Below are 22,991 nucleotides of genomic sequence, written 5' to 3' on the forward strand. Positions count from 1 at the left end.
TTGGCAGAGGCCAGAACAAGTACATCAGTATTATTCTACAGTTCCATTACTCATCATAAAACCAGCCTCGGTGAGCACCAACACGTGCACAAGCTGTGAAGAAACAGTTCTGTTCACACTCATCAGCCTTTTGCACTCCATCCAGTAACACTGACCCACAGTCACTGTGATTTCTAAACTGCGATGGAATAAGAGCATTTCTTGGTTACTGTGTTCCTTATCCATGTGTGAAGCAGCTGCTACATACTGCAACAAGAAGTATAAAACCTGATAAACTGATATAAAACCCTGAAAACTAATAAATATTCTGTATAGCACAAGAAGAACAAAGTGAGATTCAAAAAGAGGAAACTTCAAACTCTGTACCAAGTCAAGAACTTTGCTGAAGATCCTCCCCTCTTCTTTTTTTTTTTTTTTATTTGTTCTTCTACCTTCAGCAGGAAGCAAAATTGCAATTCTCTCCTTTTCTAATTTAATTTGCATATGAACCAGATACAGGATCAACCCCTGATGGAGAGCAACTCTTACAAACTAAAGACGCTGTGTTCACTGTCATCAATCTACCCTGGAAGAACAAACTTCTTAACAGTTCATTAACTGGCAGATCATAAGAATATGGAACAGGGATTTAAGGCTGCTAATTGACTTCTAAGTAATGATGCCAGAGAAGCTCCTTTGAAGTCCTATCATTTGTCATGCTATAAAAGTGAAGAAGTTGTACCAAGAATGACAGCAAATAGAAAATAACTTAAAAGCCAAAAAAGTATTCGCAGTAATACTGAAATTAAAATAGCTTTTCTCTTTCCCTAGGGCCTCACCTCACGGAGCTGGTGAGTTGCATCTGTACTGTGCAGTGCAGGTTCTGCCTGCTTGGCTGCAGCCTTGCACAGGGGCTCCTGTCCAGCCTCCTGCCATGACTGGACCAGCTGCTGCAGTGACTCTGCATGGACCTATGCAGAAAACACAGGCAGTTCAGCTCTTCAAACTGTTCTGGCTATAGTAACTACAGATTTATTTCTCAAAACCTGGCAGAAAAAAGTTTGAAACAGGCCCTCGAGAGTTTCTTTTAGCTATATTAAACCTTCTGGCACTTTCATGTGTTCACAGCTTCAAATTAAGAATGCCTGTAGGCATGGATTTACTTGCAGCATTTTGCCTCTTACACATTCCACATTTTTGAAGGGCAGCCTTACCTGAGCTGCCTTCTGCCTCGCCTCTTCCAGTTGCCTCTGACTTTCTAAAGCTTCTTGTTCAGCCTTGATTTTCCAAAGAGCCAAGTCCCGTTCATGGCGCTGCTGTTGTGCCTACAGATCAGGAAAACAAGTTTTAACCATGCCAGCTAAATACAAAGACCTGATCTGCCTTAGCCACTGGTTGCAAACTACCTCTGAAGGATCTGGATCTACTCCGCTGGGGGTGTCTCTTCTGCTGAAACAGAACTTTTAACCTACTGACCCTCTTCCTTTTTAAGGCAATGCACATTCCCCATACTCTTCCACCACAGTGCAGAAAGGAGTCTAGGAGATCAACTAATTCAACCAACTAGAATAAGCAATCTCATCAACGTAAGGAAAACTCAACCAAAAATACTGTTTTTGTGGAATAAAACAAATCGTCCAGCCCAAGCAACTACACTGCATGGCACTAGAACCCAACATCAATCCCAGTAAACAATCATGCCTTTATCTGAGGAACACAACCAAAGCAGTGATTCCAGCTAATGGTATATTAATGACACATATTCCAGAGTAGCTGCTTCCTTGGTGTCAACTTACAATAAGAAAGATAACGTTAATCCTAAAAAATGGACATTATCAGAGATGCCCCATCACGCCCATTACGATTTCTCTGCACTGCTAACAAAGCTTAACTTGCCCTAACTTGATTAATTTTCTTGCAAACAAACAATAAAAGAAATAAAAAAAAGAAAGGTTAAGACAAAGAAGTATTTTCCCATTACCTTCAGAATCTGAGCCAAGGAAACACTCTCCTGCTGGGCAAGTGAAATGCCTCGTACTCGCTCGAGATCCGAGAGCTGCCGCACAGACTCCTCGATAGCACTCAGGTAGTTCAGCTCTGCTGACAAACGGTGCTGCAGCCCCGCGGGGGAGAAGCGCATACATCCTGCAGGACAACACGCACTGCTCACCCTCACGGGCCTGAGTGCCCCACACCAACACCAACAGAAGAACGCTGGAGCTGCTCCGCCATCAGCGGGGCTTTTACAAAAACTCACCGCTTGCCGAGGCCGCTCCTGCTGCACACCTGCTGGATCCCAGGCCCATGTCAGGGAAGGCTACGGTTGGCTTCAGCCCTGGGGCTGGACCTCCAGACAAGCCAGCAGGTGACTTGACTCTTTCTGCTGTATTTCCTACAGAATCAAACTGCAACATTTTTTGGGAGCCAGGAGATGGGGAAGAAGTTGGTGTCTTCTGGGGTCTTCCCTTGTCTGAGAAACTGACAGTGACACAAAAACCAAAAGGAGTCAATAAACTCCTAGTCCAGCCATTTGATAAAACAATAAAGCAATAATCTTGTTCTTCCATTCCTACACACAAACAGATCCATGCAAAGGGCACAGTCTGTTATGGTTTGCACAGACCCAGTCTGTCTTCAGGAAATGGCCTCACAAGATGGGTTTTGTCCCTAAATCCCAGTTCAGAGTTAAGTTTCCAGAACACCCTCTTCTCCCCCAAGTATTAAGCCTAGCTTAGCACACACACTCTTAAAAAAAAATAACACAGTATCTTCATGTTCTATGTGACCAGACAAGCAGTTTCAATGCCTCCTGTTAGGAGCCTGGCATGAGAAAGTCAGGATGCAATCATCTGCATGTGCATTTGAAAAAGTGAACAGTTTACTATCAGCACATGGATGCAACTGATTGTGACAAGCCACTGCCCTGAGTCTTGATGTCTCTCCTAAAATGGAACAGAAACCAAAACTTGACTTAAACCAATTCATAAGATACTATGGTAACACTTGTTGGGAGAAGACATTTCTCTTTTAAACAGAGAAAATAATAGAGATGCTTCTTAAATTTACTATTCCAATTTTATTAAGCTGAAGAGGATTAACAGTGGCTGTTTAAATCCCTTGAGAAGACATTCTGCTTTACTTGGCACATCTTAGGACGTCAAAGGACCTTTCAAACCCAATACTGGATGTCAGGAACGGTCACCAATAAAAGCCAATACCTCAGAACTTCTCTAAACCAACACAGAATGAGAGATCATTCGTATTATTTGATGCTTTTAGGAGAAAACTGCAGTGAAAACGGAGTGTTTCATAACCACCTTCATTGGACAATTAGCAGAAAAACTGCATTTTTAACTAGACAAAAAGGGTTGCAACAGAAAACTTCTGTTTCTTTCTTTTTTTAATATACTCTTTTCCAAGGATGGGTTCATCTCTCAAAAAGCATCGACTCACAGAGCTGGATAGGCTTTGTCAGTATTAGCTGAACACAAGTACAGCCAAAATTGTCTGTGTATCTACTGAAAAAAGAAACATGACTGCACAGATTGAATAAATCCTGACACACTTCTAACAGACCTCTTCTAGAAGAGAGAAATGGAAACTGTATTTCAAGGCTTAGGGTACCGAACACAACAGGACACCAGGTTTCAAATACACAGAAAAAATGTTTTCTGCATGCACATCCTACTAACATTTGACCATTTCTGTTACTTCCCTTTTGCATTTCCAAAGACACAGCCAGTAACACTACCAAGCATCACTGTATTGGCATAAACTCTTACAACATTCCTGTTACCTCATCAGGGAGTGTCCAGACAAGTTTTCCAGTGTGCTGTCTGTATCTGGGGTCTGCTCATGCTCTTTACTAGAAATTCTGCTACTCGATAAGGATTTCTTAGCCTGTTGGGATCCCCACTCTAATTCAGACAGTATTTTATCTTCTTCCACAGAAAAGTGATGAGAACTTCCATTGAAAGAGTCCAACCCTAAGAAGCAACAACAGTGTCAAAAGTTTGTTTGGTTCTATATGTGAATACCTTACCATCAAAAGCCCCAAAACAATTAATTGAGAAGTTTTTCCCCAATTAAAGAAGATTTTGAGTTAGAAGTCTACAGATCCAACAAGCAAGAAGTGTACAGCTGGTGATGAATTTCTCTTCTGTATATCATGTTCACTGCCAAAACTGTCACTCAGCTTTCATTTCAGCACACTATCAGTTTAAATAAACAAAATTCACGCTTGATTCTTTACTACTGATAATCTGAATACAGCCTAGCTTTTTGGGGGAAAGGTAAAGAATTTTTAAAAAATAGGAAGAGACAAAACTTAGAATGCCCAATCTCATTTTTGTCATGTTTCTATTGGCTTAAAATCTAGCTTTTTTATCCATTACTGATATACTACAAGTACACCAAGCCTCAAGTTTCATTATGCTTTTGTAACATACAGGTAACCACAGAAAGTAATGTATTTATTAATTTGTGCACTTATGAAAACTAACTGTGATCCAAAGACAAAGCATTCAGGCAAATCTGTTGTCACCCTCACAAACACGGCCATAACTCAGAAGCCTTTTGGCATTTTCTCAGTACACCATCTAAGGACAGTTCCCACACAACATTAAAATTAACTGGTTTATTAGAAGGCTGGTTTAGGAAAGAAAACTTCTCAATGATGTTAACAACCTCTTGCTTATTTAACTTTAAAGTACTGCATTTTAAGGTCAGAGAATAACCAGAGTCAAAAAGAACCAAAGAAGGAATCACTGGAGGAATAAATCAATCATTCTATGAGTATTACATTACAGTTTCCAGATATGTAGGACTGCAATTCTCCTAACAAGAAAAGCCTAAAACTTCCTTCATAAAAGAGAATATTCTACAGACAAGTATTGCACTTACGTTCCTTTTTCCCTCTCTTTCTAGAGGAGGCAGATGAGCGGGAAGACGCTGCAGACTGAGGTCCAGACGAGTGCTGCGAACCAAGCTCCACAGACAGAGGCTCAAGGGGAGACTTCCTACTTGGAATTTCTTCCTGAATGCTTGAATTACTGCTGCCAGCAACACTAAAACAGAGCACAGTGACAGTGACTGAGGACTTTCAGCACCCCCATTACACTGTGCACAAGAAAACTACCACACTTGGAATGAGAGACAGAGGACTAGACTGAACTAATCAGCCCATTGAGAAAAGCAGTGATTTTGAGATTAAAAGCTACAACAGCTAAGACATTGGGAAGTTTGATATGCTATTGAACATATTGAAACATGCTTCCAATAGTAACAAAGACTAAAAGATGGATAGCCACCATCCTCTCCAATTTCAACTCTTAAGAGCTATTTGACTCCACACCTGAACAATATACGAATGACTCAAAATGTGACTGCATTTCAGATAATCTCTAGGCATACAGAAATCAACTGCCAGAAATATGAGCAATTTTCGATAAAGGATTACAAAAGACTTGCAAAACAGAGATGCCAATGCATCATACACTAAATAATACCAACAGAAGAAAGAGGTTTTAATCAGAAAGGAACCATTTTTGGCAGCCAACATTTTCAGTGTGCAAAGTGCCTTTTAACTTATTTTCTTCTGAGAAAGAAGTACTGGTACAAACACACTTGTGGTCTCCCCCAAGGTGCCCAAAAGATATAAATATAGCTCATTACAAAAAAGGGGGTCTTAGAAAATTCAGGAAGCCATGCAGTAGACATGGAGAGTCTAGGATCTACAGTCTTCAAATTTTAATCTGAACAAAAGCTTTTAAAAGTTGTTACAGACAGTTTATGTATCCATTACTAAGCAAGCACTGACAAATGCTTACTGAAAGCAATTACAGATTTTATACAAAATTTTGAAGTACTGAAAGCATTTTAAGACTTTCAAATAGCTCTTCTGTTTTTTCTATATCACAAGACTACCCAATTGAGCATTATTTCAGCCACATGAGTCAGAGAACTAATCTTCACTGGACTACAATGAGTAAGAATCTTGTCTAAAGCTACCTGTCCAGGCTAAAGAACAGCAAAAATTAGACAGGGAGCAGGAATACTAGACTCTATCTTAACCATGTTGGTTGCTATATTAACTGCAAGGTCTTAAGAAAGTACTTCATCACTTTGACTAGTATAGTACAGCACAGCAGAAAAGACATCCAGTGTATTATGCAATAAAGTTTGTATTAACTATTTTCTCTTGAATTCAGGATTTTTATTTTTATAGGAAGTCTAGCACAGTTACCTGAGGTCACGTGAGATCTTTTTGTCTGTTAAAGTGCTACTGCCCTGTGATGAGACAAAATCATCTTCGTAAGAAGCCACACTCTCCGGAGGGCTCATGGCAGGGAGCAAAGGGCGCAGAAGGGCAGAGCCTCTGTTCAGCCTTTCTTCAAACACTGACGTGTGGAGAAAGAAGGGAGAGGACAAAAATTGTAACAAATGCAAAACCACATCAAATAGGTGTTCAAACTGCAGGATTTAAAATGCTCCCAACCATGAATTACAATGACTTCCTTTCAAACACAAAATCATCAGAACAGCCGTCCCATGGCAGTTTTAACACAACGTAACAAGTACATTCTTCCTCTTTTTGTAAATTACTGAATGCTTTACTTCATCAACATACTCCAACCAAAACATTCTTGAAGAGCACACTGCTTTAGAGTAGAGCCATCTGCAGAAAATTTCATGCAATCATCTTTAAAGAAAATAATATGAAGGTTAAAAGAATCGAGAAAAACCACAAGACAAAAATCAACTTCTCAGGAAACATTCCTCCTCAGAATGAGGAGCTCCAGGCCAGAGACAAAGTACACATAAAATGAGGAATGAATTTGTACAAAAAATGAAAATGAAACAAAGCATCTTGCATGAGACAGCTGTAAATAATGTCTTACAGAGATTTACATTTGAGACCTCTGAAAGCACATTCCTTAAATGTGAAGTGAAAATATGGAGCATATGGAGGAGTAGGACTGGGAAGGAGCAGTAAGACTGGGAAAACAGCAATTCACAAGAGCTTTCAGAAATGTTTCCATTTTTACCTTTTCCATGAAGCTGATAATTTTTTGCAAAGATGTTGATGACACTGTGGGGACTTCCCTTTGCCAGTTCCTCCCAGGGCCCCTTGCTGTGTGTGTCATTTGTCTGAGTGAAAAGCGGCGAGCACCTCTCAGCTGCTTTCTGGAACTCCTTTATGGGCTCAAAAGCATTTCTCTCCCGAATGCAGAAATCCTTCTCTTTTAATGTCTCCAGCATCTTCAGTGGCAGCTGCTTGTGCTGGCCTCCTTCCTCTTCTGAGAGGTTTCCATCACTCAGGAGAGGCCCTTCGCTGATGGAGTCGATGCTGGACTCACGAGGAGTAACGGCTTTGGTCAGTGGATACACCTGGTTCTCACGCCCTGGGGAGTCCGTCTGTCTCTTGGATAAATGTCCTAGGATCCCTTCATGCCTGTTAGCAGCAGGAGACCTCAATCCAAGGCTGACTACGTCAGTAAGAGGCCTGATGGTCTCAGGGAGCTTTTTAAACTCACTAAGGTTGCCTACCCCAGGAAGGTTATCATCAAAGGCTGTATGAGACACGCAGGCACCCAACATCCTTTGAATTCTGGCTGAAAAAGTATTTTCATTTTCCTCTCTCACAGGAGGACTCACAGCCTTTGCCCACCGTCCATCATCCTGGTTTTCTTGCATAAATTCTGAGTTCCACATGGTACCATAGTTGATACCAGCGCCAGCCAACTTCTTGGCTTCAGTTTCAATCCTGCTAGAAAGGGAAGCAGCTGTAGCTTTCAAAGCTTCAAGGCGATCTAATTTGCTCTTATACTGGCTGGCAGTAGGTTTCACTAAGAGGCTTTCCTGTGCAGCAGATGAATTCAGGTATGACTGAGGCACCAGGGACCCCACAGGGGCAGAATGGCTCCTCCTGCCTGCCAACATCGCGTCACACTCCTTTGACAGAAGGTCCACCTGCTCCAGACTCCAGTGCTGGGAACAAGGGCCTCCACTTGAGCCCAAGAGAGCTTGTGGGTAGGGGAGCTGGACTCTTGGGCTCAACCTGTCTGGCTGTACCCATGGAGGCTCCATCAAATCGCTCCTGAAATGAAAAGCCAATGTTTACGTTGATGACTTATGCAAGCATTGATGTCTTTCTTAGAGCACCATTGTCACAGATTTAATTTTAGGACAAAATACTTTTTGGTGGAATCAGAGGGGCAAGGAATGGGACAGTAAACAGATACAGAATGTTATTTAATAAAAAAACCCCAACAAACCACACAACACAGCACCTCCCAAATCTGAACTGCCATTTATGGTGTACTCTTTGTTTCAGGATTGTAACAAGCTGAGGTTTTTCACCGTCAGCAGTAAGTCTTTTCCAAAAGCTTCCTAACTTCAAAAGGGAGAATTTTTTTTTTTTTTTGCCTCCTCACCTGCCCATGTCCAGAATACCAGAACTCCTTGAAAGTCCCCCCCCAAAACTTTTACTCTGATTACTATGAGGGTCTCTGAATACCTTATGCAGTCCTGTGAGTCTCATCTCTCCTCTACTATTTGCAATTACATTTTTTCTTTATGTTACACTAACAATACTTACTATATGGTTTAGCAGTTTATTCTACACACAGTAGTACATGGCATTCCCAGTGAACTTCCTTCAACTTTTCCAGAAGGAAAACAGGTCTCACTGAATTTACTAACTCAGAGTACAGATACTGATGCACGTATACATTTAAGAAGCAGACATTCATTATGTGGTTGAAAATGGAGACACCTGCACAAGAGGGATATCAAGGATATCCAAGAAACTTCAGGATTTTTAGTTCCTTACATCTAAATGTTTGGTTAGGCACCTTGACTTGCAGTAAGAAAACTTTGCTAATACACTGAACAATTAAAAATTGGGAAAGCAGCATGAAAAGAAACAGGGAAAAGCTGGTTCCAAGCAGAAGCAGAGGTTTTTGGTGCTTTAAAGAGAGTAACTAATGGCTGAATCCAAGACAATAGATTAAACAGCAACACTGAGCAAATCAAGTAAGAAAAATCAACAGATATATTCATACGATCAGCTTCTCCTGCCCAATGGCAATGGCAGAGGAAATGAGTGTCCCAATACGAAATAAACATCCCACTGCTGTCAACAAAACATTGCCAGCAACCAACATTCACTTTATTTATTTACACACTCGCAAATCAGCCATAGCCAAAATTTTCATATGGTTTCCTGCATCAGCTTCCTCTTTACTGCAAGGAAAACGCTGTAATTGCTGTAAAGACAATTACTCTCACTGGAACATGAACTCAAGAGCCAAGTCTATTTTCACCTCTCAGAGATGAAAGCAGGACCACTCTCCTCTCTCTCCCAAGGCCCCATGTGCTCACCTCAGGAGCGGCTGCTGCGGTTCCGAAAGAGACATGTCACTGCTGGAAGATGCACTCGGAGGACGCTCCTGAGCCTTGTTTTCTTTATCAGATTCCCCAGATGGTTGATAACCAGGTCTGGGCTAGAGGTGAAGACAACCAGAAAAATGCATTTTCAAAAGCTTGTCAGAATTTAGGAGCTCTTGCCTCATTACAATTCAAAAGGCTAATATCCAGAATTCAGCTTCTATTTAAAATAGAAAGATGATTTTCAGTCAACTTTCTAGTAGGCTTTGCTGTGCCAAAAAGCAGCCACTAGCAAGGAGGCTGCACATTGAAATCACTATGTTTAAGCAAAGCTACATATTTTGTTCTTTGTTCTTAACTGATAACCAGCAGACCAGCACAAGTCACAACCTTCCTAAACAGACAACCTCCTATTCCTGCAAACAACTGCAAGACATTGAGTGAATCAGCTGTACCTGTGTTTCCTGCACCGTAGGCAGCTGAGGTGGCTCTTCTAACAGCGTTCGTTCCAGCAAGAGTTTGGAATAGGTTTCCTGTAACTGTTTGGCTGCTGAAGGCTCAGGAGGAGGCACATTCTTCACTTTAGTAACAGCCTCCTTCTGCTTTCTGTAGAGCTCTTGGAGCCTTTTGTTCTTCTGTTCTGTTGCCTCCTTTTGTGCTTTCTTCTCTTCATTCTGCTTCTTCTTCCTCTCCTCTTGCTGCCTGATGATGTACTGACGAACCTCATCACTGTCATAGTGGCGTTTCTTAGAGATCACCTGAGGCTCCTCACTGGCAGCTACCTTGTCCGGTTTCCTTTTGGTTGGACTGTGGCTCCTCATATTTTGAGTAGGCAAAACAGATTTTTGATTCTGCTTCTCCACATCTGTCTCATGCTTTGTACTCATGGAATCCAACTGCAGGTCATCGAGAATTCCACGTATCTCCATGGGCAGGAAGTCCTTCTTTACAGAGGCATGATCTTCTTGGTTATCACCTGGAAGAGCAGCTTCCAGTTTTCTCAGATTGGTCTCAGACCGTACTCTACTTCTTGACCTTTCGGAACTTCTTGAAGAGCTTTTACGGGTAACATCCAGTCTGGAATCAGAACCTGTCCTTCCAATGCAGCCTGCTAAAGAATGAGATGTCAAATATTTCAGGTAACAATCAAATTTGGAAAACAGCTGCAAAAAGAAGGCTGAGGGAGGAGGGCAGATCTTGCTGTAAACAGGTCTTTGCTACATTCAGTGTCACAGTCTGAATGTGGCAGCCTTTGCTTACACCGAGCCCACACCCTTTCTACTCTTACCAGCCCCACCACCTCACAGGCATAAGAAGCACAGCAGTTACCAGCATGCCTTATTTGCCCTGTCTGAGATTCTGGATAAATTCTGAGAAGGGCTGGTGGAGGAATCAATGAGTATTTAAGATGCACATGGATGACATTATACTGTATCTGGAAGAACCACAATTCCTGTTAAACTGGCATACTCAGCCATAGCTTATGGATTATATACAGCACACCTGGAAAATTCATCTGGCCTGTGGACCACTGCTAGCCATTCCTTTCCCCACTGGCTTCAAAAGGCAAAGACAGATTGCAGCAGCCCATTTTTTTGGTTGCAGCCTATATCTCAGGTTTTCCAGATACCCCTAGCACCCTTGCAGCACGTTCCACCCTTCAAGTCCCATGTGCAGGGACCATGACATGAAAAAAAAGTCCGTAACGCACCCAGGAACAACGGTTATGCATCCCAGCCATGCTTGTGAGCAAAATTTCCCCCCCACCTCCCTCAAATTCCAGGTTAAAAACCGGAGTAATTTTGATAAGAAACTTCTCTCTCAGAACATTCTATCTCAGAAGTCTTCTCTAGTCTGCAGACATGCAATGTTACATAACGAAGTAAAATGAAGTAAGTCCAGTGATAAAAGAACAATTTACCAGACTTGGCAGCTCTCTCTCGGCCTGTTCTGTCACTGGATACAGCTCTTCTGTCCTGTTCTATTCTGGGAGCTGGACCCAGGATCTTTTTTACCAGCTTTTGTCCCTCCCGCCAGGAGGATGCACTTATCACATAGTTTCCACCTGCAAAATAAGGAATAAATAAAAGTCAAGCACCTGAGGATTTGCCATGGTATCAGAAAGAAGTATTCATCAGAGCCATTCATCATTTCTGTGCCATTTAATTCTGCAGAAGTGGTACAGCTGCAGTTACACAAACAGTCAGAACACCGATGTCCCAGGAAGACACTCCACAGCTGCCTCACACACCCACACGTCATGCAGCGTAACACCCAAAACACACTGCAGCACAGTAAAGCCCTACAAAAACTGATTTAAAAAAGAAGAATGGGTTATACAGGTCTAAAAGATCCAAACAAGCCTTACTAGGGACAGGGGTAATATTTCTAGAGCTGCTCATCACCACGCAAATATGGAAAATAAGAAATAAAAACATGAAAACAACTAAATTGTTGTAATAAAAGGAACAAAAATAAATGTGAGATATAAAAAACCTTTAACCTTCCTATTAAAATAATATTAGCTAATACTCTAGAAAAAAAAAACAAAACCACTTGAAAGCTTTCTACAGATAATTAATTGGTGAGATACACGTCTTGTGAGCAGGTTAAAAAACACCGAGCAGCAGGTGTTGTACACCAACGCTAACTCACTGTCCCTTAGCTGGGACTTCTGTTCCAGCACTGAAAACAGCTAAGAATAAACCCTATTAGCTGATACTTAATTCAAGGACAGAATACCTTGCAGGTGACAGAAACCAAATCAAAATGTTATAGGATTATTTTATCATCCTATATATAATTAAATGATAATGATGTCTTAGGTTTTAACTTCTATATTTTTCAAATCCTGTATTGCCCAGTGTGTAACTCTCAAGTTTCCTGTGGCCTGTTAGCTGCTGTTGTCTCATGCTGGTTAGACATAACAAGCCTCTCTAAGTTTGCTTTCCAAGGACACCTAGATTATCCTAGGCCCAGTATGTGTAAACTAAAATCTTAAGAAGAAGAGGTAAACTTGGGGAAATTACACCATTAAGTAAAGTTATAATTAGGGAATTAACCCTGATATGTATACAATGATAAATGAACCAAACTTACAAAATCCTGGGCATAGCCTTTTGACTGCCCAGGGTTTACCTTTGAAGGCCCTTCAAATAAAAATGCCTCCTTTTATTCTCTTATTCTTGTCTAGTCTCTGTGTTTTAGGTGGCCACCTCAGACATCAATAACAACTGGTTATGGTGGCATCTTTACCCAATATTGGGTAGATTAAATGATAGGGTTATTCAACTCACCTTTCAACCCACTAACTTCCAATATTACTAACATTTTTTTAGAAAATAATTACCTTAAAAGCACTTTGGAGAAAAACACAGTATAAAAAAGAAAACTGAATTAGATTAATTCAGATAGTTAATAATCTATAAATTAATCAGACCACTCAAGGGTATTTAACTGCTAGAAAAGTACCTAACTTGAATATACAATTTGCCGTTGATTTTTAACAATTCCATTTCAGGCTCTACCTCCAGGAGCTCTGCCTAAAGAAACCCAGCCACTGCAGCATGAGATCACCACAGCCAAACAAAAAAGGGACTGTACCGGGCCCAACAGCACTTTGAAGACAGGATAGCAACAATGTCAAGTGAAATCCAGGACAGCAGAATAATTCTTTTGCCAATCCCTGTCCTCAGTTTCCAACCTCCTTTCTTTTGTTATTGTATATAACCTTGAAGTCTGCAGCCCCCTATTCAACCCTTTGCTAACAGAACTCCCTGCACTGTAAATTATCCAAATATTTTATAATAGAGCTGTCACTTGAAACATGTCACTACAAGCCTCTTTGAAACAGAGGCATCAGCCAAAGGGGTTCTCCTGCAGAACTCACTGTTCTCAGTTTGTTCTGCGTGTGTTTAAAGAGCCAGCGTAAAGTGTCATCTTCCATTTCAAGTCAGCTGCTTAACTAAAACACGCCAACGGGGCAGAACACAAGCCGTGGCTATTAATAGCCTTGGCCACAGTAAGCAGTTTCTTACTGCAATGACTGGAGGAGGATGGACTAGCATGGATATGCCACTTAGAGCTGGTTTTTGTCTTCCAGGGAATTCAGGCCATCATTTTCCACACACTGAATCTATTATAACAAGCAGTGGCTTTGTATGCAATGGAGGGGCTGGAGCTTACAGCTGCTGACTCCCTTCAAGGCAGAGAGGACTTCCTCAAGGGGAAGCAGAGGGGTGGGCACTGATCTCCTCTCTGTGGTGACCAGTGAAAGGACCTGAGGGAATGGCCTAAAGTTGTGTCAGGGGAGGGTTAGGTTGGATATCAGGAAAAGATTCTTCATCCAGAGGGTGTTTGGGTACTGAACAGGCTCCCCAGGGAAGTGGTCACAGTCCCAAGACTGACAGAGTTCAAGAACCGTTTGGACAATGCTCTCAGGCACAGAGTGGGATTGTTGGGGGTGTCCTGTGCACTGAGCTCCTACTTCACTTGGAACTGTCATAAATATGTAAGACAGCTGAGTGTGATTCCTTAAGTGGGATTGATCAGCATAGGAGGGAGCAAATCCATGCTTATCACTTGAAGTATTAGTATTCCTTACCACAAAATATTCACAAGCAGCTTCAGGATTTACAGCATGCAGAAGCACATATTCACTCTCTAAAAATCCTTCATAATAATTTTTAAAGAAGCTTTTATTTCCTTCAAAATGTTTACACATTATGGGTCACTGTTCATAAGGAGAAATACAAAACCTTAAGAGAGGTTCAAGAAGTGCCTAAACTTGCACATATTTAAAGAAATGAAATTGCTCTCTGTGTGACTGCAGCCAAAATTACTCACTTCGTATGAAAACTAAAACCAAATACGAAGCATATCTGAAAGTCTTCCTAAGTCTTTTGCTGCCAATATCAAAGATTAACACTACTGGAAAACTAAGAATTCCACACGTGGTTAATTTTATTTTCTTCTATAAGGCACTGCTCTAGAGTAACCTGCTCACATCATCTTCTCTAAATAATTAAATTGTATTTAATAATGAGTGGAATTGTCAGACAACACTGGGGGGAAAAAAGTTCTCAGTTGGTAAAAGAAATAAACATTTCTTTAAAAATACCAAGATTTGGAAGACTAGTCAGGGAATGTGCGTTTACATTCTTTCACCAGCTGAAAAAGCCAGGAGTGGGTTAAGCCAGAACTGAAGGTGCCGGATAGCAACAACTTGAAATGTGGCAGGACAACAGAGAAGAACCAGAAGCATCCTGCTCTCTGCTTCCCCACTGAGAAATCATCTAAGAGAACAGCTTTGACTGCAGACCCTCCTCCTCACCTGACAGAGGAAAGCAACTCGGCAAGTCCCACTGGCACTGGTTTTAGTATCACGTCTCAGCATTGCTGACTGAGCTGTGGGTCAGGCTCTAACCAGCTTCATCACAAGCAGAACAGAAACAGGATCCAGAGCAGAGCTACTGCTTCTTTTTGTCTGCGCTGCCCTGACAGATACCTAAGGATACCTCTCCCCACAAGAAACTCACACTCAGCAGCAGTTTCCTCAGGGTGCACACAGCAAGTGGAAAGGCAAAAAATTAAAATAAACCACACCAAAAAAAAACCAAACGTGCACACAGCCACCAACCAACAACAAAACCACACACAATCCCTAATGCAACACAATGTACAGACTCACTACAACTGCACTGATGCACATCTAAGACGACTTTTAAAGCAGTATTAATTTATTAATATTAATTTATAATTTTATTTAATATTAATTTAATTTTTCTTCCTTGAGACAAAACTCATCTCTGAAGGACATGTGACAATCCTCCCTCTAGAGTAGAAATAGTCACCTTGTTTGGACTCTGGACTTGACAACCGTGTCAGTTTTTGCACTTTTCGCACTGGTCTGGTTGCTTTCTTCTCTTTGTTTCTCTCACTAGATTTTCCTTTCACTGTTGAACCCTCTAAAAACAAACAAAAGCTGTTAAGTGATATCCCACAGGGGAGAACACAGAACAACAAGCTTGCTTCAACGTTTGAAAAAGCAGAACTCAGAGAAACACAATAGAATTCACTGACTTTCCCAGATTATGTACCCAGATCAATGACTTCAGTCCAGCACTTCAAAATCCTCACAGCACGGGAATTTTGAATCAAGGGCTGTTTACCTACGCACGGGAAGGCAGTGAAGCCACAGCAATGCCAAAACAGATCTTTACAGGGTTAATTTTCAATTCTAAAAGAAATGTGGGCAGTTTAACATGAACAACTGCTGGTTCTCTTCTGCTACAGACACTACATTTTACTGCTCTAATGTTCCACAAGGACGTGTAGTTCCTTCACTCCTGAACACACGGGCTGCTGCTTCCACATTAATGCATGACAGCACATTCAGCACATAAGGAACTCTGTGGCCACTGTTATCACTGTTTTCTGGTTTCTCTTCTCTAAAGAATGTGATCAGACAGCCTAAAACAACCAAGATGCAACCCCCTCTACGGACAGATCTGAAGCTTTATTTAGATACCAATGCAAACATTTACAGCTCCTAATTTCATCTGAATCCACTCTCTGATGGATGCCCGCAGGACGCATCAGAGACAGAACAAGAGGTTTCATCTCAGAGAAGTAGGACTGGAATTTTAGGTGTCTTTCCCACCCTTAGCATCCTTTTCCTTACAAATTTTCTAGCTGTCTTTAAGGCTGACAACAAGAGCAGGTAAGACAATCAATGTGCTGAGTACCAGAGGCCTCAGTGACTGCATTTGCAGAAAGTTAACTTTCCTCCTCACCTCTTTTAGCAGTAAACAGCCCTTTCCTGACACCAGGAAAGTGCAGGCAGCTTCCCGCCCGGCTCCTAATTACAGCAATTTTGTTCTAGTCTTTAGTTTTATTCTAGTATCTAGTGTTTTCTTCTGAACATCTGTAAGACAAAATTACTGGAAGCTTGGGGTCCATACAACATCCTTTAGCCTAACTGCTATACAGAGATGAAGACACACTGTAGGGTCTAGGCTTACACATGAAAATCTTTTTGTTGTAAAGAACAGTGCTGCTGTAGATTGCAGAGATCTAACAGATTATTTTAGCACTAGAGAGCAAAGAACAGTTCTGATACAACTGATTGTACACACCCAAAACACCACATGCTGTAAATTTAATACAGAAGTAACACATGGATAGATAATCTGACAACCTAAAAATACATTTGCAGTATATATTATGTGTAGCACCAGCATTTGTTTACTAGAAATCAGCTATTCAGTATAATCTTTTCAGCTGAGAAAGGAGACACGTTCCACAACAGCTGCTGTACATATGGCATCAGGACAGGAGTTTGGATCAACACACACACAGCTCCTTCCTTTTGTAGGCACTGGACACATGATCCAAATGCCTTTTAACTGGATCTCTTCAATGAAGCTTTTTAAAAAAAATTAATTTCTATAAACAGCTCATTACACTTGCCAAAACTAAAAAAAATAAATGCTAGTGTAGATTAAAAGTCTGTGGAAAACTGGCATTAATTTCACAGGCTGATCTGAACAGTGTATTTGCAAAATAATTTTACTGAAAAGGAGCATCTCTTCTTCCTGAACTATTTTTTTATGAGTGATTCCAGAAAAAGTCCTCAGTAATGTATCAAGTTGTACAAAGAAAAAAGACAAGTTATTTATTGCCATACAAGACACTACACAGATACCTACAGACTTAAATCTCAGTGCATTTTCCTTCAGTCTGAAATGTTTTGAGCAAAGAGAAAAGTTATTCTTAATAAGCAAGCGCTAATGCTACAAAACTAGAGGTTCTCTGGGGATTTTATTTCCCATTCCCTTCCATTTTATTCACCTGCTCTCTTCCCCCTCCCCCAACTCAGTCAGTCAGAGGCAATTCAAGCTTACAGCACTGTGCTGTACCCAGCCTAGCAAATAAAAAAAGCACGCCTGGGCATCCTACTTCAGCTCACCCAGAGGAAAGAGCTACCAATGGTACTGCAGCTTTTCAGAGTGAAAGATTAATAAAGACTGTGCCTTGAAGCAGTACATTTGAAAACAGAAACCAAAAATGGGCTTTGTCCTTTTAACCAGGAAATTGTATTAATTCATGCAAACATGTATAAAGAAGTCACAAAACTGAACAAAAGTTATTCTAATGGAGACTTTTCTTTTTTCCTGTTTCAAAGAAATGCCATTACTTGATTCTTTTCAGTACTGGTTTTCTGTTAAAAGTATTTGAATGAGAGAATGGTGAGAAGGACTTATTTTGTTGTTATTTTAGTGTTCAGTGAGTTAGTCCTCCTGTGTAGAGAAGTACAATATATTTAACGCTCATTGGTTCAATTTTTTGTTTCCATGACTTCGTAGACTTGTACAAAATATATTTCTCTGCCTCTTAGAGAAGGTTGTGTGGCTTAATCAATTCCACTTGTGGCTCACCTTTTAACTGGAGTGCAATATCTCTGTAAAGCTCCCGACTGATACGAAACTCGTCCACGTGCCAGATCTTTCCATCTGGAGCGGGAATCCTCGTTTCAGCAGGATTGAAACCTGAAAGTAAACGATTCAAGAGTTTAAAATAACTCCATAAAATGTAAATACAGCTTTGTCAGGATGGAAGGGATGGGAAACTGCCAAGTAAAAAAGGAACTACGTGAATTTCTAATGCTAAATTAGAAGAAAGCAATATACCAGTCTGCCACTTGCTCACAGTTGAAAAACAGCAGATTGGGTGAGGAAAAGATTATTAAAAATGTGAAAGGCTTCTTCAGTCAATACAATGTTACTAAGCTCTGAGACCATAAAAAAAATTACTGCAATCAACCCAAACACCAATACAGCGAGCTTCTTTTTATAGCAATTCTAAGAAGAGACTGGAAGAATTTCAAAGGAATTTGCACTTCTGAAAATTCGCAAGAATTTCGTTTTTCTTGTGATCTGTGATCAGACCATGTTATTCACCCTCATATTGCCCAAAGAGAGCTACGAGCCAGGTCCATGCTTTGAAATGCTGCTCACTGGATTGCGCTCCCTCACCCCGTACAGCCAGCAGGGAGGGGATCAGCACCTCCGTACCTCTGTATGATGGAGCAGCAGGTACAGCTGTCACCTTCCTGACCTTGGGAGTCACCGTGTTCTCTGTGTTAGTGACCACGACAGGCTGCTCAGCATATCCCAAGTGCTGCCCTCTGCCACAGAGCTCCTCAGAATGCTCCCACTGCTTTCGGATCCTCTCCTTCAGCTTCTCCAGCTTGGCATCGTGCTGCCGCTGTTTCAGGATTTCCAGCCTATGAGCACTGCAAATACTCGTGGCGGAAGGGGAAGACACTTTCACTTCACTGTCCTGGGATGTGTTACTCTGAGAAGCTCTAGTGCTACTCTCATCTCCCCTGGAGCCACTGGTTTTTTCCTCTTCCAGTCTTGGAGGTGCTGCAACCCTAAGAAGTGCCTCGTTACTCTGCAAGGCATCGATTGTTGGCCGGTCATTCAGGTACCTCACGACGGTCTCGTCCGCAGCAGAAGGGAAGGGGCTCTCAAAGCCTCTGCTGTGCTGATCCTGCTCATCCCGCTCGTGTGCCAGACGGGCTGGGAGTTCACTCTTCCCTTCTGCTTCGCCCAGGTCCAAACCAGACAGCAGCTGCTTGGCCTCAAGCTGGCTAGAACTGTGGTAAGACAGAGAACTACATATATCCCTGATGTAACAGAAGGGGAAAAAAATTCACCGTCAGAAACACAAATGTAGGACCTTTAAACTCAGCAATCACCACGTTCATCAATTAAATGAGTGACTTCCTCTACCTTGGCTCCATTTTAAAGGCAAGTTCTTTTAAAGTCTGATCACCTCACACTTAATAGTGTAAGTCTGACGAAACAGAAAGAGACTTCTGTTCAAAATTTTGTTTGTTGCACTCTGTCTGAAAAGAACTATATATAATGTTGAGGAGTAGAAAATCAGCAAGCAGTAATGTGACCCTTCCATTTAAAAAAAAAAACCTTAAATAACAAGTGTAGAATTTAAGACAAGCATAATTAGTACATGAGCTAATTAATTAACAAAATTGATCCAAATCAGTCTCACATGCAACATGGAGAACCACCTCACAGCTGACACTAGTGGAAAAAAAGACCAAAACTTAGATATCAGGATAATAATCGTGTTCTACAGCCTGTTCTGTGTTCTGTGCCATTTTTGTTCCATGAGAAGCTGTTCTTATACGAGTTTCTCACACTCACAGAAATGGAATGTATCTTTAGTACTAGCTCTAATACTACACTTGCTCCACACTGTCTTGGTAATACATTTGGGAACATATACCAAAGAACTAATGAAACAAAGCTGGAAAAGCATGAGGAAATAGTCTTTTTGGTTCTTATTACTGAAACTAAATACCTATCAAACCCATCAGGTCACTAAGGCCATACTGCTTGATGACCTGGCCCCGTTCTAAAATAGTTGACTTTAAACTCATATTCACTGAATAAAAAATAAATTTGTAATATTTACTAAAAAGTCCAACACCACATGCTGTCATGTGGGTGGGTGATGGGAGGAAGCAAACCAATTCTTGAGGAGTTGTCAAAAACACCACTATTAGCTTAAATCTAATCTTAGCATATTTTTCTTCAGCAGTCAGCTGTCCCAGCACTAACCTGTATGAAGCCAATGGTTCACGAAATTCCACACGAGTGCATTTTTTCACATTGCTTTCCAGAGTGGTTGCTCGAAGAGGGCTGCGTGAGGACTTCTCCTTGCTCGATTTATTTTGGCTGGAGGACCGGGAACCTGAAGCAGAAACCAAAGAATCCTCTATGTATCTATCTCTCCAGAAAGAGAAAGCTCCTGGGGCTGAATAATAGACATTGTTTTTCTTGGGTTTGAGCAGCTCAGTCTCTTTCAACAAGCTGATTTCAACAACTAGGAGCAAGGCAGTAAGTGCTTGAAACAATTACCATATTTAAAGAGAGATAATAATGCTTAAAAGTTAATGCTAAGTAATTAAATCTGTGAAGTTGACTGTGTTGCCACTAGAGGTCAATCTGTCTGTTCTTCTCCAGTAGCACACTACCGGAATGCCCTCAGTATATAAAATGAGGGCTTATTTCCTATAAGCAAATGCTCTCCTTCAGTCAGATAACAGAAGCACCAGATCTAGCAAACATCTTATCGTAGTGGGGTAAGCACTGCTCACTCACAGCGTGGGGCAAGTCCTGTCACCCCCTCTAACCAAATGACTGGGATAAAACACTCTCCTTCCTAAGCTCAGGGAAGGAAACATCAGTTTCTCCTGGGCAATTAGTTTCAGGAAGAAAAATCACCATCAGGAGACAACCTGGGGGCAGGGAGAACCCAAGCTTTCCCAGAATGCAGTGGCTTTACACTGCCTTACACATTCTCTCCTCAATAATACATACCCTTCCTGCTACTTTTCCTGCTGGCACTAGCAGAGGGCTTCTTGGCATCCATGACTGAATCGAACACAGCTGTGCTAGTGGGAGCTATTTCCAATTTGTTCTCTATATGACGTAGCTAGAATTGGAAGATAATGCAAATTAGAACATCGTTTTCTACTTTTAAGCTACATTTTTTCCCCCCCCCACATGACAAATTTTTCCTTTTTCATGACAAACAAAACTGCAGGCAAGAGCAACTTCATAAGGCTGACACTGCAAAACTGTATAGTCTTATGGCCAGAAACTACTATTACATTTTGTTTAATAAGATTATCTAAATTAGGTTTTCTTGCATAGTTTTGTTCCCTTAAGTAGGCTGTTTTGAAAAAATTAATAATAACATGCCATTCAGAGACTTAATGCTTGGCCTGAATAAAATATTAATTCCACTTGGAAACAATTCTGTAATAGTCTCTTATAAATGGAGCATGATACAAATTCCACAAGTAAAACCCCACACTGATGCTCAGCTACTGAGCAAAAAGAGGGACAAGGTTATGGGAAAGAGCTGAATTCCATGAAAACCCAAACTGTTTGGCCTCACTGAAGCCAGGTTTTAGAAACTACTGTATCATCTTAAGGACCTAAGTTAATTCCCACAGAAATACAGCAACTCCAATGCTCAGAATGGAAAATTATTAAATACACTGGTGTCGCCCCAGTTTCTGACTGGTTTGAGTAAGCTGGGGAGAGCTGTTTTTCCAAGTTTTCAGAAAAATGTGACATCACCACTCTGCTAAATAAAAAGGTAATGTTACACTCAAGACTTAGCATGTGTTACTACACCCCAGACTAAGCTTCCTGTGGCAAAAGTTTCTCCTCGTGTGCAGAAGACTCTTTCCAAGATACAACAAAGCTCAACATTCACATACTCCAACAGCTTTGTCCCATTTACAACTTGTTGGAAGAGACAATCCCTGAGTAAAATAATACTTTGGTTAAAGCTTATGTAGCCACTAACTGATTTGAAAATGAGTAAAAAAAAACCCCAAGCTAAACAACCCCAAAGGAAAAAAAAAGCACTTACAGCAGCCTTAGTCTGAGAAAAAGAAGCCCATGCTGCAGTTAGATCTTCCAGGATAGAAACAAAGAAATTAATTTCTCATTAGTACATGGAAAACAATGAAATAAAATGTTGCTTCAAAACAATTTTCATGCGCTTGCTAATTAAGTTCTTCTTATGACACAGCTCCAGCCTGTAAATCTTCTCTATGAAAGACTGTTATCAGTCGAAGCTCATCTTAACAAAGCTATAAAGTATTTAATGTAACATGTTTTAAGTTTACTAAGTTAGGTTGAATGCATGATGACACCTGCAATCAAATCCACCACATATAATAGAAGATGTTTAGAAGATAAAATGAAGCTGGTTATCTACCCCAACAAAAATATCTTATATTTTTCTATTATACTATAATTCAGCTACCTTTTTTTCCCCCCCTTTTCTTCTTCAGTAAACTAAGCACGAATACATGGTCACTGAAAGACTCTACTCAAAACCCAAGCTCCGAACAGCAGAATTATGAACAGTAATCTTTCTGAACTGTACACCCTACAAACAAAACAGAAACAATGTTTGTGAACAAGCAGGAGGCACTAACCAAAGCCTTCTAATCTAAACAGACAGTACCTACTCTATGAGCAATCCCGCTCAGTAGGATGTAGTAGTGTTTTCCTCTATAAATATTTACTTCCTCAGTTCTCCTCTTTTTCTGTTTTCTAATGGTTCTTATAATCTAATGGTTTATAAAACACAGCATCTGTGTGTCAGAACCATGGAGAGTAGTAGTAACAGAGATTTGAAAAAAATAATCTCTTCCTGATCGTAAAAGAGCTGCCAATTTCATTTCAGGCAAGATGCAACAACACAAAGGAAGAGGGTTAGGGAAGTCACACAGAAACAACTTTGCTTTGACTTCTAGAGATGGTGCTTCTTGTCCACTGAACACTACAGCTTCAAAAAGTAGGTAATTTTAAAAGAAACTGAACACATGAAATAATCAGCACAATGCCCTCTTACAGATAAAATAATAATCTTTCTCTACTTTCAAAATAACTTCTGGAGTCCAGTTTTGTCACACAGGAGATCAAATGATCGATCTCAAACCACAGGCTTAGCACACGACTCAATTGCTGTGCAGATGAGACCTTTCTTCCTTAAAGGGAAGATTC

General features: G+C 40.8%; 1 protein-coding gene across 9 annotated transcripts in view; it reads right to left on the reverse strand.

Moving 5' to 3' along the window:
• Positions 1-22,991, reverse strand: part of CEP350 (centrosomal protein 350) — a 73,023-nt gene that overhangs the window by 36,537 nt on the left and 13,495 nt on the right. For 5 of the 9 annotated variants that reach the window (XM_069022437.1, XM_069022436.1, XM_069022435.1 and 2 more), the window contains exons 3-19: positions 21,847-21,890; positions 20,781-20,895; positions 20,019-20,151; positions 18,444-19,060; positions 17,808-17,918; positions 15,222-15,335; positions 11,291-11,434; positions 9,825-10,480; positions 9,364-9,485; positions 7,026-8,077; positions 6,224-6,377; positions 4,882-5,045; positions 3,776-3,965; positions 2,237-2,457; positions 1,961-2,124; positions 1,194-1,304; positions 819-950 (exon numbers count right to left, since the gene is read on the reverse strand). In XM_069022437.1, the coding sequence (XP_068878538.1) occupies positions 819-950; positions 1,194-1,304; positions 1,961-2,124; positions 2,237-2,457; positions 3,776-3,965; positions 4,882-5,045; positions 6,224-6,377; positions 7,026-8,077; positions 9,364-9,485; positions 9,825-10,480; positions 11,291-11,434; positions 15,222-15,335; positions 17,808-17,918; positions 18,444-19,060; positions 20,019-20,151; positions 20,781-20,895; positions 21,847-21,890 (4,244 nt within the window). The remainder of the gene's footprint in view (positions 1-818; positions 951-1,193; positions 1,305-1,960; positions 2,125-2,236; positions 2,458-3,775; positions 3,966-4,881; positions 5,046-6,223; positions 6,378-7,025; positions 8,078-9,363; positions 9,486-9,824; positions 10,481-11,290; positions 11,435-15,221; positions 15,336-17,807; positions 17,919-18,443; positions 19,061-20,018; positions 20,152-20,780; positions 20,896-21,846; positions 21,891-22,991) is intronic. The other 4 variants (XM_069022442.1, XM_069022441.1, XM_069022443.1 and 1 more) reach the window with 4 other exon arrangements.

The sequence above is a fragment of the Aphelocoma coerulescens genome, chromosome 8, assembly GCF_041296385.1.
Source record: "Aphelocoma coerulescens isolate FSJ_1873_10779 chromosome 8, UR_Acoe_1.0, whole genome shotgun sequence".
NCBI classification, from domain to species: Eukaryota; Metazoa; Chordata; class Aves; order Passeriformes; family Corvidae; genus Aphelocoma; species Aphelocoma coerulescens.